The sequence below is a fragment of the Mastigoproctus giganteus genome, chromosome 4, assembly GCF_048544385.1.
Source record: "Mastigoproctus giganteus isolate SK-2022 chromosome 4, ASM4854438v1, whole genome shotgun sequence".
NCBI lineage: Eukaryota > Metazoa > Arthropoda > Arachnida > Uropygi > Thelyphonidae > Mastigoproctus > Mastigoproctus giganteus.
The window spans coordinates 239,768,903-239,787,348 of NC_143578.1; the positions used below are offsets into that span (position 1 = coordinate 239,768,903).

At 36.7% G+C, this 18,446-nt stretch overlaps 1 protein-coding gene across 1 annotated transcript in view; it reads left to right on the forward strand.

The window, feature by feature from the left end:
- Positions 1-18,446, forward strand: part of CtsK1 (C1 family peptidase 26-29-p) — a 41,432-nt gene that overhangs the window by 4,656 nt on the left and 18,330 nt on the right. The window contains exons 2-5 of the mRNA XM_090371251.1: positions 8,851-9,009; positions 9,801-9,973; positions 11,891-12,155; positions 16,409-16,601. Of these exons, the coding sequence (XP_090227377.1) occupies positions 8,851-9,009; positions 9,801-9,973; positions 11,891-12,155; positions 16,409-16,601 (790 nt within the window). The remainder of the gene's footprint in view (positions 1-8,850; positions 9,010-9,800; positions 9,974-11,890; positions 12,156-16,408; positions 16,602-18,446) is intronic.

Consider the following 18,446-nt stretch of genomic DNA (forward strand, 5'->3'; position numbering starts at 1 on the left):
GCTGGAGTAGGGTTTGTAACAACACAAGCAATAAATATTATTAGTAGCAAATGATACAAGAAAGTGAGCTTATATAGCATCAGCAAAAGAAATAAAAAAATTCCCACATCTCCTTTTCATCCCCTCCAATAGTTTGTCTAGATCTTACTTGAATTTATTCAAATTATCAATTCCACAACAATAGATGGAAGAGATTTGTTTTCCGACAATCAGCCATCTGCTTGCTGAAGGCAAACTTCCACACATCTATTTTGCAACCATCCTCCTCATTTTGAATTTATGCTTCCTCATAAATATGTGTAGTCTGAGAAAGAATCCCATCAGCATTGAGCTTGCTCAACCCATACAAAGCCTTAAGCAATTCACCTTGCAGGTGCCTAGTCTCCAGACTTCGCAATTTGCAGACCTGAAGTCTTTCTTGGTAAGAATACCTTGTTTCCCTCACTTATCTCATTGCCTCCAGGCCTATATGCAGTAACCAAATTATGGCCTAGCCATTGTCTTGTACAACAGGATAAAAACCTTATCCCTGCTAGCAAAATTCTTGTATATCATTGGCAAAAACCCCATGAAACTCTTTGAAATGTCTGTCATGGTAGCCTGTCTGCATTGCCTAGAGAACTTCATAACTGACTGCACAATTACCTCCAGGTCTTCATTTTCCAGTGCCCCCAATGTAGTACCAGACAGTTATGTTAATCTATGATTACTAATATGCAATACCTTGTATTTGCAAGTATTGAATTTCAACTCCCATTTCTCAGCCCATCTTGAATGCTCAACCTTGATTGTAGTAGTAGAAACCTTGATTATTGTCATTAATCACCTTGCCAGCCTCTGTATCATTTAACCCCGGGGGCTCACATCTGGTGAGTATGGGCTTGGCACACCCAGGGTCCTGAGCTGGATATCATCATTTTTCTCTTCTTGGTGATTCTCTTCTACTTTTGTCTCTCTCTCTCAGGGTTACTCGTAAATTTTTTTTTTTCCTGGTGCAGCATAAGCCTCGGGCTTCCTTGCACCATGTGGCTATTAATAATAATAATAATCTGCAAATTTAAATAAGTCTGGTGTACCTTTATCAATATTATAAATATTGAAAACAGCACTGAACCCTGTGGGACTTTACTAATAACAGTTTGCAAAGAGTAGTGTCCATTGATAGCCACTCAACTTGCCCTTAATGAGACATTGCTTTAGTTTATACAGCGGTCTTTTATGTGCAACAGTCTCAAAAGCTTTTCTGAAATCCAAGTATATGATATCAAAATCTGTTTTTTGCATCCTGTTACTTTTCTAATGTATGAAATTAAATTGGTCAGACAAAATCACCCCTTTACAAATCCATGCTGTGGTTGGAGTTTTAACTGCACTCCTGCCTAGATGGTCCTGCATTACTCCTTTAACCAGCGACTCCAATATTTTTGAAGAGTTTTGTTTGTTTGTTTTAGTAAGTTGTTGGCGCATCGGCTTCTGTGGCCATAATGCACCTCCCAAGGTTTTTGCAGTACTGTGATCCAAGCCTGAGGCGGGATTCGAACCCGCGACCTTTGGGTTGCCAGGCAGGCACTTTACCCACCCGGCTAGCCCGGTCGGCTGAAGAGTTTTCACATGGATTGTAAGCTATCATATTCTCTGTAAATGTTTGGTAACATATACATAGATTATATTGTTCAGATCAAATCATCACTATCTGACATGTTTATTATCTATAAATATAATTATAAATACTGTAACCTATAAATTTATTATCTATTATAATTACTTAGAACTTACAAATGTAATGGTATAGCATAATACATGTAACTTACACTTGATAGGAAGTACAAAATACATATACTGTAAGCTCAATATCGTAATACATATTTATATATATTATAATTAGTAATGTAAACTTCATAGCATAACCAGTGCATAGTGTTATTACTGCATTAGGTGTATTAGTTTGGTGTAGTACAGTGGTGCCTCACAATTCGACTATAATCCGTCGCCAAATTAGAGTCGAATTACGAATTTGTCAGGTCAATATTTTCCATATATGTTTATGGAAAATTGATTAATTCGTTGTCAGAGAGAAATACACAGTATTATTGACTTTGTTATATTCTACCATATAACAAACAAAATTACAAAATACATAATGAGTACATACATTTCATTGAGCCTTAGATGTTGGAAGGATTTTTTATTTATCTTGTTCTACCCTTTCTCTTCTCCTCTTGGCTTGAATGGCGATGAGGAATTGATCAAGGGTGGACTGTCTCTCCCTCTTTTTCAAGATAGCCTTGAAGTGATGCATAGTAGTGTTGTTAAACAAGTCTGTCATTCTAGTTACAACAGCAGTGTTGGGGTGCCATTTTAAACAAGCAGATTGCACCTTCTCCCAATGGAATAAAATTTCTTTAATGGCAGCTGTTGGCATCGGCCCTTTTTCCCTGTCTTCTTCTTCAAGTGAAATTTCCTTTTCTCTCTCTTTTGCTTCCTGTTTGCTGAGTGTTTTGAGTTCTTTCACTGTTGGTTCGTCATCGTGATCCTCCACAAGTTCTTCCACATCAGCCTCATCAACTTCTCCTATGTCGAGGTTCTCCACCGTCGAAATGATTTCTCGCATGGCCGCAGTTGCTTCTGATTCTTCAGCGGCTTGGACTGCATTGTTGTCATCCCGAAAAAAGGAAGGAACGAGTTTCTTCCATGATGCACGAAGGGTCCTCTGTGTCACTCCCTCCCAGGTAGTTTTAATAAAGGAAATGGCGTGAAGAATATTGAGTTCAGTCTTCCAGAACTCCTTCAGTGTCTTATCAGAAGAATGAGTCACATCAAAAAGCTGTGAAAACAAAGCCTTGGTGTAAAGTTTTTTAAAATATGCAATTACTTCTTGATCCATGGGTTGGATCAGTGATGTGGTGTTTGGAGGCAAAAACTGAACTTTGATGAAATCAAAGTCAATTTCAAGAATGTTTGCCAAGTCTTGGGGGTGGGTACTAGCATTGTCAAGAACCAGCAGTGCTTTCAAAGGTAAATTGTTGTCAGTGAGGAATTTTTTTACGCTCGGGGCAAACTCCTCAAAAATCCAATCTTTGAAGACTTTCTGGTCTACCCAGGCTTTTGCATTGGATCTCCACATCACTGGCAGTTTGGACTTGATGATTTTCTTCCCAAAGCAGTGAGGATTTTTAGAGTGGTAAACGAGAAGTGGCTTTACTTTAAAGTCTCCACTTGCATTTGGTGCCAATAACAAGGTAAGCCTATCTTTCATAGGCTTATGTCCTGGGAGCGTCACTTCTTCTTGCGTGATGTATGTTCGATTTGGTAAGCGCTTCCAAAATAACCCAGTTTCATCCCCGTTAAAAATTTGCTGCGGCAAGTAGCCTTCCTTCATGATTAAATCTTCAAATTTTTTCACAAACTCTTCTGCAGCCTTTTTATCTGCACTAGCTGCTTCCCCATATCTGAGAATACTATGGATACCTGTTCTACCTTTGAATCTGTGAAACCACCCACGACTTGCCTTGAATTCATCAGTTTGATCTGAGATACGTCCTGGAATTTTTTCTTCTGCAATTCTTCAAAAATTAACCTAGCCTTCTCACAGATCATTGCCTGAGTTACTGGATCTCCTTTCATCTGTCTTTCTCTAATCCAGGTAAGAAGCAGCTTTTCCATTTCTTCATTGATAAAAGATCTGTTTCTGTCAGAAATTTTCATTGCTCCAGCAAACACCCTAGCACCTATAATCTTGTCTCTTTGTTGCCAAAAAGTTGCCACGGTTGACCTAGCGACGCCATACTCTTGAGCTACATCTGTAATTGTTCTACCTTTCTGCACTTTTTCTATAATTTCTTTCTTCTTTTCTATGCTCAACCAAGTGTGTTTCTTTCCTGAATTATTCCGCTGTTCACTTCTCTTTGGACCCATTATCAAATTTCACTCAAAAAATAAATAACTGCCAAAGCACAAAATTTTTTACTTTATGAGAAATGCAGAATTATAAATTAGCACAAACAACTAGAGCAAACGTGAACTCAGACTACGATTATTAACGAGATAATGTTGTCTCATAACTGAGGAAGAACTGATGGCATACCTGTAGCTATCTTTGAGGGCGGCTAATGTAGCTGAACGATTGAGGGATCTATTCCCACTTTATCTATCATTGGTTAGATGTTACTCTTGCTCTTTAATACCATTGGTTAAAATGTATGAAGCAGCCGTCACTATTTAGTGCTATTTAGTAACGTTAAACGCAGTTACGTAGTCCAGCAAAGAATTCTATCGTGCAATATCATGTAGCGTTTTCGCTGGCCCACGAAATCCGACTGTCGAATAGCAGTACATCGAATTGCGAGGCACCACCTGCATTTTTAATTATTACATTTGAATGAAAAAATAATGCCTCTTACCAGAGCAACAAAGCAGAGCTCAAGTTAGTGGGAGTGCTATGGCTGTGGTGGGGGGGGGGTTGTCCTCTGAATCACTTGACTTATGAAATATACTGCTTATTTGATGTTTACGGATCTATGTGGAATAAGACATATTTCCAAGGGGGGAATGTCTTTGTGTGTTCAATGTTAGGAGTGTGAGGATATTAGGTGCCAACTGAGATTTGTTATGGGCCTTTGAGAGCTTGAGGAACAGGGTGAATACCCTCAAAGAATTTAAATTGGAGGCTCATAGGGATCTCAGCTGCCCATGTCAAGGATTGAGTCCTTGATCAAGTGTTCCTGCAACACAGTAGCAACCCCCAAGAGGCACCTCCGTAGCCAGGTGGGAAGGAGCAGCAGTGCATAGCACACGCTTCTTGATTAGACCGGGGTTCGAGCCCGTCACCACCAAATACGGAGGATGCGGAAAGGTCAGGAAATGACCACCGCATATCCCGGAGCAATATGGCCTTAGTTGCTAATGCTCCTAAAAACCAAATAACAACAACAGCAACCCCCAAGGCAGAATGTGCTGGTCCCACAGGAGCTAATTGTTGTTAGTGACTATTGTCAGGGAAATTGGAAATATATTGTGCAAAAGGATAGGTGGATTAGGATCAGGGTATGTCCCATGGGCAAAAGTTGATGTTGTGGAGTAGATATCTTTTAAGGGCATAAAAGGTGATATTGTTGTATACATTGGCACTAATGACATAAGAATAGATCTGCAGACTTGCTTCACAAGTACAGGGCAATGTTGAAAAAAAAACGCAAGTTAAGGTTAAATTTGAAAGTGTCTGGAATTCCTCCCAGACATGATAGGAGAGAGTATACTCCATAGCCGAGTGGTCAGGAGCGGGAGTGCAGTAGCACATGCTCCTTGAGTAGACAGAGGTTCAAGCCCCTGACTGCTAAATACGGTCGATTTGCCAACCTGCACTGGACCAGCGTGGCAGATTATGGTCCATTTCCCTCAACATGAATTGTTGAGGAGGCTTCCATCCTGCAGTGGATTGATAATGGCTGCAGTTTACCTTTTTTTATGTGATGAGAGGCTTGTCAGTCAGTCAGTTCGGCCCTGGGGAGATTATGCAAGGCTCATGGAATAGAATTTTTCTCAGCATGGTCTGTGCCTGTTAACAGGAGAGACTGCTTCTACAGGGATGGGATACACTTAAAAAATAAGGGTGCAAGAATATTTGCTGTGCTATCGAGGCAATGTTAGGTGGATCGAAAAACTGCTAGCTTGGGGGAATACACAGAATAATATGTTAATGGTAGCTGCTGGCAGAGGTGATGGTGATTTTTGTGCACTGCTTCTATTGGTACAAGTAGCAGACTGGAAAGCAAGGTGCTGGGTATAGCAAGCACTGCTGGGAGATATCACAGAACAAGTAAATACATGGGCTATGTTAGGGTAACTAAGAGTAAGAACAGGTGCATATTTACTTGCATGTACACCAGTGCTAGGAACATAGTAAATAAATTTGATGACTTTGAAGTGCTAGTCAAGACATCAAATGCAGACATTGTTGGGATATCAGATGTGGTGTCATTCAGATATAAAGGGTGCATAATTTGAATATGGGGAGTACAATGTGTACAGAAAGGACAGACAGGATAAGAGGGGGGTGATGCTCTTAGTTAAGAAGCACATAAAATCTAAGGCAGTGCATCCAATTGACACAGATGGCCAGTGCAATGTTGAGTCAGTTTGGTGTGATATAAGCACTGGGAAAACAAAAATGAGAGTAGAAGTGTGTTATAGGCCTGATGACTGTCATGAGTACAACACACAACTGTACATAGAAATAGTGGACTAGTAAATCAGTGTCTTAGGATGGGGCTTAAACTTTCCAGATATTGACTGGAACTTGTGGTTTTGTCACTTACAGACCAACAAGACTTCTGTGGTTTATTGGATGGCTGTTTTCTACAGCACTTTAGAGAGGCAACAAGAGGGAGTAATGCTCTTGATCTGATTATCAGCAGTGATTATTCATGCATAAAGAATCTGCAGATAAAAGAACCACAAGGTGGCAGTGATCATAGTTTATTGATTTGGGATTTACTTAAAGATTTAAATACCATCAAGGGTAAAATGAAGGGTTTTTGCTTTTGTAAAGGTCACTACAGTGATCTCACACAGTTTTTAAATTCTATACAGTGGAACCCATTGATGTTACTATTAGCAAATTCTAAGTGTGAAGCATTCAAGGAATTAATCATAGAAGTTACTGGGCTTTTCATACTAACTAAGAAATACTCTTCAAGGTATAGGCCTAAACGTGTGTCAGATGAACTAATGAGACTCATGGCAGAGAAGAAAAATGCATGGGATGCATATAAATCATCAGATGGCACAGAAGCCTATGGTCGATATAAGCTAGTTTGTAATCAAGTCACAAAAGAAGGTTAGGCACATGGAGGCAGATTACAAGAAATCTTTGGCAAAGGTTGCAAAGAAAAACAGCAAAGACTTTATTTATATAAACTAGAAAGAACAGGATAAATCAGATTGCCCCACTTGATATCAGTGGTTCAACACTTGATGATCCTGCCCAGGTTGTTGACAATATTTTGAAGCTACATCCACACATGAGGAATTCTTTAGGAAAGGGGATGCTAGAAGTTTATCAAACACTAATAGGGAACTAAATGATTTTGTAATAATAGAAGAAAGTGGAAGAGAAATTGTTGAAGTTAAACATAATAAAGGCACTGGATTGGATGGGATGTATGCAGTTATATTAAGGGAGGCAGCAAAGGAAGTAAGCAAATCCTTTATACATAATTATGAGATCTGTCTCTCACAAACTAAAGAATTAAGATTCAGCAGACGTAATCTCCAAAAAATTTTACTTTTCTTCTTGTGAAAAATACTAACTAGATAAAATAACTTCAACACAAACAAAGAATATTTGAAACTGTGAACCAAGTATACAGCTTTTATAAATAAATAAATAAATTTTCTGTTTATACTCCGGGACGACAAAATGGTCAGAGGAGTTAACAAGATACATAGAATGCAAGAAACAGCACCGTATTCAGCAGTCATGGGCTTGAACCCTGGTCATTCAAGGCACGTGTACTTATGCACCTGTGCACCTGACCAGCGGCTACGGCAGCTGCTTGTGCTCTCTAGTGATGATGCTAAAGAAAATCCCAGGACTAAAGAAAATAGCATTGGCATTAGTAGAGACATATGATGCAAGAAAGCAAGCTTATGCAGCATCAGCCAAAAAAAAAAAAAAAAAAAAAACCCTTCCAATTCGCCCCTCCGTTCGTTCGAAATACTTGTCCAGATGATCCTTAAATTTATTTAGGCTATCAACTTCTACAACTGGAAGTTTGTTCCACCAACCAACTGCCTGCTGGCTAAAGGCAAATTTCCGCACATCTATCCTACATCTGTCTTTCCTCAATTTGAATTTATGCCCTCTCAGGTGATTATTCTGAGCAACAGGAAGAATCCCATCAGCATTGAGCATGCTCAAACCATTCAAGGCTTTATAACACCTCTATCAGATCACCTTGCCGGTGCCTAGTCTCCAGACACTGTAATTTGCAAAACCTAGCCTTTCTTCGTATGAGCAATCCTTTGTTCCATTCACTAGTCTTGTTGCCCTTCTCTGTACTTGTTCCAGCAGCTCTACATCCTTCTTGAAATGAGGCCTCCAGACCTGTATACAGTATTCAAGGTGTGGCCTGACCATTGCCTTATACAAGGGAATAATCACCTCCTTATCCCTGCTAGAAAAATTCCTGTATATCATTGACAAAACACCATGAGCTACTCTTGCAGCCCATCTGCACTGCTCAGAGAACTTCATATCTGCCTGCAGAATTACCCCCAGGTCCTTTTCATTCTCTACCATTTTCAGTGTAGTACCGCAGAGTTGATACATTGTTGCTCATCCTCTCCTGTGAGATACCATATTTCCATTAGACCCGTTATGTCAGCATTATTTGCCCTAACAAAGCAGCTTTCATTTCTGGTCTCTGAGTTTGGTTTTATTTAGCTCAAATCAAAATTTATAGATCTTTGCTCAAAGGGAACATTTAAAAAAAAAAAAGTACAAATTACATGTGATGAGTGATAGATAAAACCTTTTGTGCATGAAAAACCAGGATGCCATCTTCTGTATTGTTATATTCTAGACATTCTGGTTTACAAAATAATTTTTATTTTGTAAAATAGTGTTTTAGTTATTTTTAACAAATACAGTCCTGAATTTTTTCTTGATTTAACTTTCTTAATATAAAATAACTTAATGATTATCTTGATTTTCATTTTTATTATACAGAATTATTGTCTATAACCTAGAAATTTTTATTTTAATATAATGTAAGAATTTCTTATTACCATTCATTGCTATAGTGAGATTTTTTTTTTTTTTTTTACTGTCATTGTAATTTTACATTACAGTTTGCTTATGCAATGGAAGTGTGATACGGAAACCACCAGTATTTGCAGATTCTTATTTTGCTCAAGGAGTCATGTACTTGCCGTATGCTGAAATCAAGGAACCATTTACAGCATACTATGACAAATCAAAAAACAAAAGTCGTGTTGACTACTATGGAGGTAAGATAAATGTGGACTTTTGTTTTTATTTTCTCTGATTCAAACCCAAAAAAAGTAAAGTTCTCTTGCAAAACATACATAAGTTATGGGTTCACTTAATTTATTTAACAACAGCAAAATTTATGTAGTGATGTAAAATGTTACTGTTTCTGCATCACTGGGTCATTGTTTTTGATCTTTCATCAGGATGGTGTTAAATTTAATTTAAAAATTGTAAATATGCTTGATATGCAGAATACATTTTTGCATTGTAGAATTGCTATAATCTTTCAGAGTTGTAATCCATATACAACGTTAGTAAGAATATAACTGATGGCCACATCATAGACTTTCAAAGTGCACTAGCTACTTTATATCATACAGCTATTCACATCTTATCTTGAAAAAAAGGCGAAGGTAAAGAAGCCACCACGGGAAATTTTGGTAAACTTACCGGGCAAACTCACTTACCGCTGCTACCGCAGTTTCTCCCTGCAATCTTGGTAAACAGATGGTGCATGTTATTGGTAGTGGCAGTAGAAGTCAATAATGATGTATCGATTAGTTTTTTTCTCATTATTAAAAGCAGATTATTTGAGTTCATGAGTGTAATCCCTTCACGGCTGAAATTTACTTACTGGTACACCCTTCAGACTGCCTCAGTCTTAGAGTGTTTATTCCCCTTTTCCACTCTTTTAAAATAGGAAAATGACTTCTACAGATGGTGCATGTTATCAGTAGTGTGTGTGTGTGTGTGTGTGGAATAAGTTACTTAAAAATTGAGAAAAAAATATTTTTTTTCTTTTTTAAAGATTTAATGCAAACCTATCAACGTCAAGATTTACAAGATTTTGGAGTGAGCTATAAAATTGCTTATATGCCAGATAAAGATGGAGAACCTATTCACACTTGCTTTAAGGTGAATGGAACTAGTGATTCACCTGTACAGATCCAGAATATTGTTCCAGATATGACATCTTATCATGTAAGTATCTGTTCAGCTTTGTAATAAGTGATTATGAGTGAGCAGTAGTGAAATTATCATTTGTTTCAGTCTGCAGTCGTCAGATCTTTCTTATGGCTTAGAAGAAAGAAATTTAGAAAGAAAAGCTCACACCTGGATCCATACTGCACATAGGTAGGTCCAACTCTCCTGAAAAGCCTGAATTGTGGGTCAAAAGGGCTAGTCTCATGGTTAGTTGTAACAACAGTCATTTTGCTGACGTCCAAGATGGAACTTTATCAACTACATTCCTTCAAGATTGAAAAAGACCTGCTAGTGCCTAATTGAGGGCTACTAGTTGCATCCTCTGGCATCATGCCATTTGATCTGGTGCCTATGGTTTTCTATTAACCTTGAAGGATTGTAGCCAGGAGAGCAGCCAGCCATTTGGCCCTGGCAACCTCAGATTCCAGCAAAAGGAATTTACAAGACTAGCCATTAAGGGCACAAGCATAAGAAGCCCTCTCCATGCCTAACTTGAAGAAAACATTTTTCTTTGAATGAGTGGGAGAGTTGATTTGCTCAAGTGCAGCCTTGACCCAGGAGTGAAAGACATTATGCAAGCCTTTGTTTCTAAATTTATTCATTCTAGGGAAGCTCTGAAAGTGTCAAGCTGAGGCTTTCATTAAATGAAATAAGTAGCTACATATTTATATAAGTTTTAAGCTTAGTTAAGCAGTTGATATTTTTACATTAAACTTATGTTATTTTTCCATGAAAGTAGCAAAAGGTGTTTTTTTTTTTCATATAACATTTTTCTGCAAATAAAGGATATATCCTTTATCCATTTAATGAAAAATGTACTTAAGAAGCTGCTGTTATAGGCTTCTAATAATAATAGAGTAGTGTGAATATTGTGAAAAATTTATAAAAAACAATAGTGCTGTAGTGAATAAATTAATTATAATTTTAAAGTGTTTAAAGTTCTAGAGCAGTATCGCTCAGAATTTTGTGAGGCAGTTGTGACTCTTGGGTTATCACTGGCAAAATAGTAATAGTGTTTGCCCTATAGTGCAAGGAAGCCACAGGCTTTTTTGCTGCACTGGAAAAAAAAAGTAGGTAAGAAAATACATATTATGTGCTTTCCTTCTCACATAGGTAACTATCCAGTCGAATTTTGAAGTTATTCAAAACTGTCAGTCTCAACTACATGTGCAGGCAACTGGCTACAGCAATCAGTGACTCGCTGGCTAAAAGAAAACGTCCTACAATCTAGGCTAAACCTCTTTCCCTGTAATTTGAATTTGTGGCACTAGTTCTGGAATTATTTATAACAGTGAAAATTCTACCTTCATTCATTTTACTAATCCATTTCAGAGCCTTATAAGCCTCAGTTGGGTCATCTCTAAGGTTCCTGGTTGCCAAGCTCTGTAATCCACATAATCAGTCTTTCCTCATATGATAGTCCTCTTGCCGATCTCACCATGCAAGTTGCCTGTTTTTGGGCCTTTCAAGAAGCTTAATGTCTTTCTTCAGATGAGGTGTCTATACTTGAAAACAGTATTCCAAATGTGGTATAATTATCTTATTCAGTGGGATTATGTCCTCCCTATCACTACAGAATAATGATTTGATAAATCATCAGTAGGGCACCATGGGCTTTCCTAGCTGCCTGTTTACACTGCTTAGAAAACTTCATATCTGCCCATACTGTAACTTCCAAGTCCCTTTCTTCCTCTGCTGTTTTCATTTCAACCCCACAGAATAATTTTGTGGTTGCTGTTTATCAAGTGTAAATATTGTAATTTGGTTAACTGTTATATATATCTAGATTTTTTGTATAAGTTTTACTGAGAGAGAGAGAGAGAGAGAGAGAGAGAGAGAGAGAGAGAGAGAGAGAGAGAGAGAGAGAATATGATAGCAAAAATGAAATAACAATTTTTAATTTTAATTATTTAGTTTATTAGGGAGGAACCGTGTGTATTTGACTTCATGGAACGTTCATCTGAGGAAGTTTGTGAAAGATGGGAGAATACTATTGTAAATGAAAAGAAGACTAACACATATACCATGTGGGTTAAAAAGAAGAGTGATGGTATTCATCCTGTACGTTTCTTGATGATGGGATACAACTCACTGACTGGTTCTCACTATGATAAATATGTTTTTGCATATAATGTATTCATTCCTGGACCTATAGATGATGAAAACTTTGAAGTTCAAAGTAAGTATTTAGCTAATATTTAGCAATTGTAATAACCTGGGAAAATTGTAGAATTCACATTGTTATTTTTATGCATTGTCTGGGGGGGGGGGGTTGGATTGTGTATATATTCATCTCTTAGATTAGGGAATTTGACTGCAGGTAGAAAGAAGTTTAATTCAATAATTAACACACTCTGCATTATTTATGTTTTGCTGTTCGGGGGCCACTTTATTTCCTCTGTGACAGGCTTGGGCTTTATGCTTATTTTAGAAATGATACCATTATTCACATGTTGACTTAAAATTGATAATTTTGTTTTTAATCAAATAATGTCACCAAAACAGGCAAATTAACAGCTTTGTGCCAAATGGCAAATAATAAGTAAATGAGTTGCCAAGTGGTGTGAATAAGAAAAACTTCCAATTAAACATATAAAGTTGCTTGTGTATGTGGGAGGTCAATGTGCCCCTTTTCAGGAGGGAGAAGCATCCCCCGCCAAAAAGATTAGCAAGACTAATATATAATTTGGAGGTAGCATTAATTATTTCAACTCCTGCATTGAAATCAAAACCCTACACCTTTTACTATTTTTCTACTCTGGACCAATTTTGCCCAGTACTAAGAGGTTGTACTCAAAGGTAAAAGTTCAATTAAACACAACGAAAGTTTGTGTTTAAATGGTAGTTTTTCTTCCACACACTGTTAGGCTGCTTGTACAAATAAATTCTGTTTATTTGCCATTTGGCATGACATTACTAATTGAGACTAGTTGCTATCCGATGAGGTTCCACAAGAATTCAAAGTCTTTCATGGGGGTGCCTTAGTTTTTAATAAATGAGTTTATTTCTTTTGGGGATGTAATTTAGTTAAAAAAAAAAAATTGGAAATTTTAGGTCAGCTTAAGGTTATGATGTCATTTCTGAAATGAGTGCAATCCCAAGCTTGTTGTTGTCTTGGAGATCATTAGTAAGACAGAAATATAACACATGTAGCATTAATTATTGAATTATTTCAACTTCTGAATTGAAATAAAAAATACTGCTCCTTTACTAAAATGGTTTAATTTATGTTAGCATCAGAATTGTAGTGATATAGAATTGATTACAGTAAAACTTTAATAATTTCAGAGGTTATAGCAGACTTTGAACATTAAAAATATGCAAATCTTAAATCCTAAATAGACAAGAGGTCTGGATTGAAGACTCATTCCTTCTTTTTTGGTCCCCTGAATATTACTGATATATTCAAGTTTTCAGTGCATGGAATTTGAAGTAAAATCTTTACAAGAGATATATCAGCATCCTTTTCTTTGAGTACCATATGTGTTCAAAACAGTAATAAAAAGTCTTCAGATGCCACTTGGACACATGTATAAACAAAAATAAGCATTCATTGCTGCAGAAACTCTTTCCACATACCATTCATGTGTAGGGTTTCTGGTGTCATTGAAGGAGCTTTAAGAGTTCAGGGAAAGTGCTAGTGGGGGTAGAGTTATAGACATATAGTTGATTAGTGGTATGGGTCAAGGTCACATGATGCATATGAGTAATCAGATGATCATCTGTGGTCTGAAAATCGTGTATGATCACTTATCAGTTAAATACATGAAAGATGCAATGGAAGCTTTGTACAGCAGGATGGCAGTGGTGCACTGTGCTTCAGTATTACAAGGGATGTATCAGGAAAGTGAATAACAAGAAAATAGAAAGGTTAAATTGTTTATATGGTAATGTGGTAGTTATAATATGATTAGCTGAAACTTGATGCCACTGTGATTAGCATTAGCATTAGTAGAGGCATTTGATGCAAGAAAGCAAGCTTATGCAGCATCAGCCAAAAAAAAAAAAAAAAAAAAAAAACCACTTCCACTTCACCCCTCTGTTCGTTCAAAATACCTGTCCAGCTGAGCCTTAAACTTATTTAGGCTATCAACCTCCACCACAAGGGATGGAAGTCTGTTCCACCAACCAACCACCCGCTGGCTAAAGGCAAATTTCCGCACGTCTATCCTACATCTGTCTTTCCTCAATTTGAATTTATGCCCTCTCAGGTGATTTTTCTGAGCTAGAGGAAGAATCCCATCAGCATTGAGCATGCTTAAACCATTCAAGGCTTTATACACCTCTATCAGATCACCTCGCTGGTGCCTAGTGCCTGGTCTCTATAAGGATGTCGCCTGAGAGAAGCCTTTTCACTGTGATATAGGGGATGATGAGTTTCACTTCAAAACATTCAAATATATAGGAAGGACAGAAAGAGGAGAGGTGCACACTTTTGATAAAAAGCTGCCTGAATGCAATATGATTGTGCCTTTGGAACAATTTCAGAAATGCATGGAGTCCAAATATGTTAAATGGGATCCCCACATATAATCTGATATTTGGGAATGTGCTAAAGATTTGTTCTCCTTGTTCTCTATATACAACTTGATTTGCTAGTAAGACTGTTTGCCTTGTTTATGGGAGATTTCTGCATACTACTCATTAATTATAAATTGTTGACTAGAGCATGGAGTATATTTTTTTAAATTAACATGATGACATTATCTGTATCAATATGTATCAGAGTACAAAGGGCAGGAATTTTCTTGAACCTGGGCATCACCATTAACCTGAATACTATCACAAATCTGATGGCACAGGAACCGTTAGCAGCTAATACCACAGACTTACTCCTAAATTGGGCAATGACAAAGGGGATTTCAGTAGTCGAAGGTAAGGGCAAGATCTTTATTTTCAAGGAAGGGAATCACTGTGGACTAAAATTCTTTGACCAAATAGGAAATGTGAGAGGGGAAAGTACAGTTGAATTGTAGGGTACTTTCAGACATTCATAATCAAAGCCAGTTATGCATTTGGATACATTCATCTTCCTTAACTTCCCATTAAGGTAGTACTCCCCCCCCCCCCCGCACACCTGGATGGATAAAAAGAGTTACAGAAAGCATGATAGAATAGAAAAAAGGCAAGATAGGATAATTGCAGCAAAGTCAGGCAGCTGAGATTCACATAAGTTGATTTATAACAAGGCCACTGATTTAGTACTCACTGTATGTCTGAGTTTGAGGATACATTAGCCAAGAGGGCTAAGAGTGGGGACAAAGTTTTATTTATTTTTTTTTTTTCACATAATTAAAACAGAAAAAGAGTAAATCAAAAGAAGGAAGAATCATGGATAATCTAGTAGATTATTCATGTAAGCTGAGTAGATACTTGGTATTGATCTTCACAATAGAAAGTCCCTTTTTAGGATAGGAGATATTATTTACAAGCTTTTTAGTAGTGAAACAGCATCCTGTATGCAAATAGTTTTAATATAGCTGTGTAATTCTTGTAATCAGGAAAAATCTGTGTCCTATATAACAATAAATGGTGATCTTGTTTGACCTGTTTTAGATGTTACCAGTTTCCCCCTGTAATTTTAGGGAATCTGATAAAATATGAGGGATATGGTCAGTTTAGTCTTTTATTAGTTCTCCTAATTCAGAAATGTTTGTGTTAGGTTACAATAAAGTACTAATAATTGCAAAAGGCAGCCATACAAAGTGCTTATAGACTCCCAGTTCTTATGACAGTAATTCAAAAGTGATTGTATCCTGATGCTCATCATATTATGAACAAAATGAGATTATTTTGTAGTGTGCGAATTTTAATTGTATGGCCTGTAGATGAGCAGCTACGGTTTGCTTTTTGCCCTTTTGTAGTTAGAAGTTGATAGCCCTTGTTTATAGCATGGCGAAATCCTACCACATATCCGACCTTTGTATATGTATACCCTTGAATCCTACCCTTGTTCCCCTTGCCCGGTAGAGGACATTTCCACTTTGTTGACAAGATCTGAAAAGCAGTGCATATGTAGCTCATCCAACAACCAGAGAACTTTACTAATGTCTTTAATTTTCCAGGAAAAGATAAGATTTGCAGGGCGGAGTATTATTCATGTAATTTTACTTGCTAGTTATATGTTTAATAACAAAATGCACACACACCTGAAGAATAATTAGAACAATTTTGGAAATTACAAACCTCTAAATAAAAAAGTCAATTCCATTTCCTATGTTTTTAATTGTAGTTGTAGGTATTACAGCGTGTCTCAGCTGTTAGTTTTAAGATATCAAGGCTAATTTTAAGTTTATAAAAATAGATAGAAATGAATTTATTTTTACTTCTGTTTATAAGTTTATTTAGGTATGTATTAATATCTATTCTTATTTTTCGCTGCACAAATTTGACTCTACTAGCTTTCAGTATAACTTGGTATTTATATTTCAGATATGACTTGCCGGAATTTTCCTGGTCCTGGAACTCGATATGTTAGTTTACATAACCCCATGAAGGAGTTTATTAATGGACATGATGGACATGTGAATGATGCATTTAATGAATTCAAATCTAATCATCAGAAAAAATATGTTGATGAAAAAGAACATGAGAGAAGAAAAGATATTTTTCGTCAGCATTACAGGTACTTCTTAATGAGGAGTTTTGAAGAATTTGTGAATTCTTAACGTGATGCCAAATATCTCATACAGTATTATTTAAAATTTTCACTTCTTGGAACTAGACAGCTTGGTGGTATTATGTAATGTCTTGGAAATAATTGTTATTCAAGAAATATACAGGTGACCCCTGCTTAACGCTGATAATTCGTTCCCGAAAAACAAGAGCGCTAAGTGAATCCGCGCTAAACGAGCCCCGCATTCCCATAAGGTAACATGTATTTGTAAGTTGCAGTCAGTGCCATAGGATATTTCCTAATCAATAATAAACGGTAGTGAAAAGATACACAAATGTCGGTCAAAATATTTAATATTCAAATATTGTACATATAAAATATTCTGCATTACATAGGTATATAATTATGTGGTAACTATTTACGTATCAAAATTAAACTTAAAATTAAAATTCCAATTAAAATCATGAATTTAATTGATCTAAATTGATTTTGATTGATTTAATTTAATTGATTTTGATTGATTTAATTTAATTGATGAATTTAATCATGAAAAATGTGTCAACTTTAGGTTGAACTTTGGCCCTTTTCTAAATAAACTAAAAGGGGTATTAATTTTAAATCTCCCACAGCGTTAGCACCCAACAATCAAGTCCCCCGATCCTTCGCCGCTTTGAAACCTGGCATGTTTTTTGCTTCTTTCAATATGAAACTTCTTTTAGGCATTCGTTTCCACAAAAGTCCTGCTTCATCTATGTTATAAAGTTGCTGAGAATTATAACACATAATATCCCTCTTCAATAATTTTAACAAGTTCTTTTTTGAAAGTTTCCGTTCTTTGATCTGCACTGCGGCTTCTCCCTAGATTTTAAATCTATTCAACCAGCCTTTACCAGTTTTAAATGGTTCCACATTTTTTTTTTTAGGTGAGTTTTCTTCAAATTGGCTAATCTCTCTCTCTCTCTCTCTCTCTCCCTCTCTCTCTCTCTCTCTCTCTCTCGCTCTTTTTTTATAACTTAACTGAATTCTGCATTGAACTTTATCTTCAATAAAATTAGTTAGTCTTTTCCATTTCAATCCTAATAGCCGGCCTAGCCCTAGTTGCTTGCAGTGGAACAGCTATCTTTCCCGCTGCTAAAATTAATTCTTTATTTTTTTATAATTGTTCCTACAGTTAAACTTGCAAGTCCTAAATTATGGCACACATCCGCTTGTCGTTGACGGGAATCGATTCGCTTCAAAACGTCTAATTTAATTTTCAAATTCAGTCTTTTTCTTACATTTATAATCTTCGTACTGCGCTCAGACGTTGCTTTTTCATTCTTATCGGCCATTATTAACTCTTCTAAAATGTAATTGCGTTGGTTGCATTAATTACGATACAATGTTCAAGTAAACTGTCCGTTACGCACGATGTCTAATACTGTACTGAGTGATGACTAGACATCGGATAAATGCATATAACGCAAATATTTCAAGTAATATACTTGATCATTTTTTAAAATGTTGATCTCGGAACTACATAAGTCACTGTACTGCAATTAAATTAGCGTGCGAGAAAATTTCACTGAGCGTGGGAAAATTTCTCAAGTCGGCGTGGGAAACGTTTTAATGCTGTTTTGCTATTCATTTTCAAGCTATCGACTCCATCAAATGAAACGATTTTGTTAAATATGCCAAAAATGCAATATGTAAAAGAGCGTTATAGTGATCTGTGACAGTGTTATAGTCAGATACGGGTTATAATATAAGAACAGCGTTATAGCGAATCAGTGTAAAGCAAACCTCGTTATAACGGGGGGCCTGCTGTATATATAATCAATAGGTAATATATCGGGTGGTGATAAAATAGGTTTC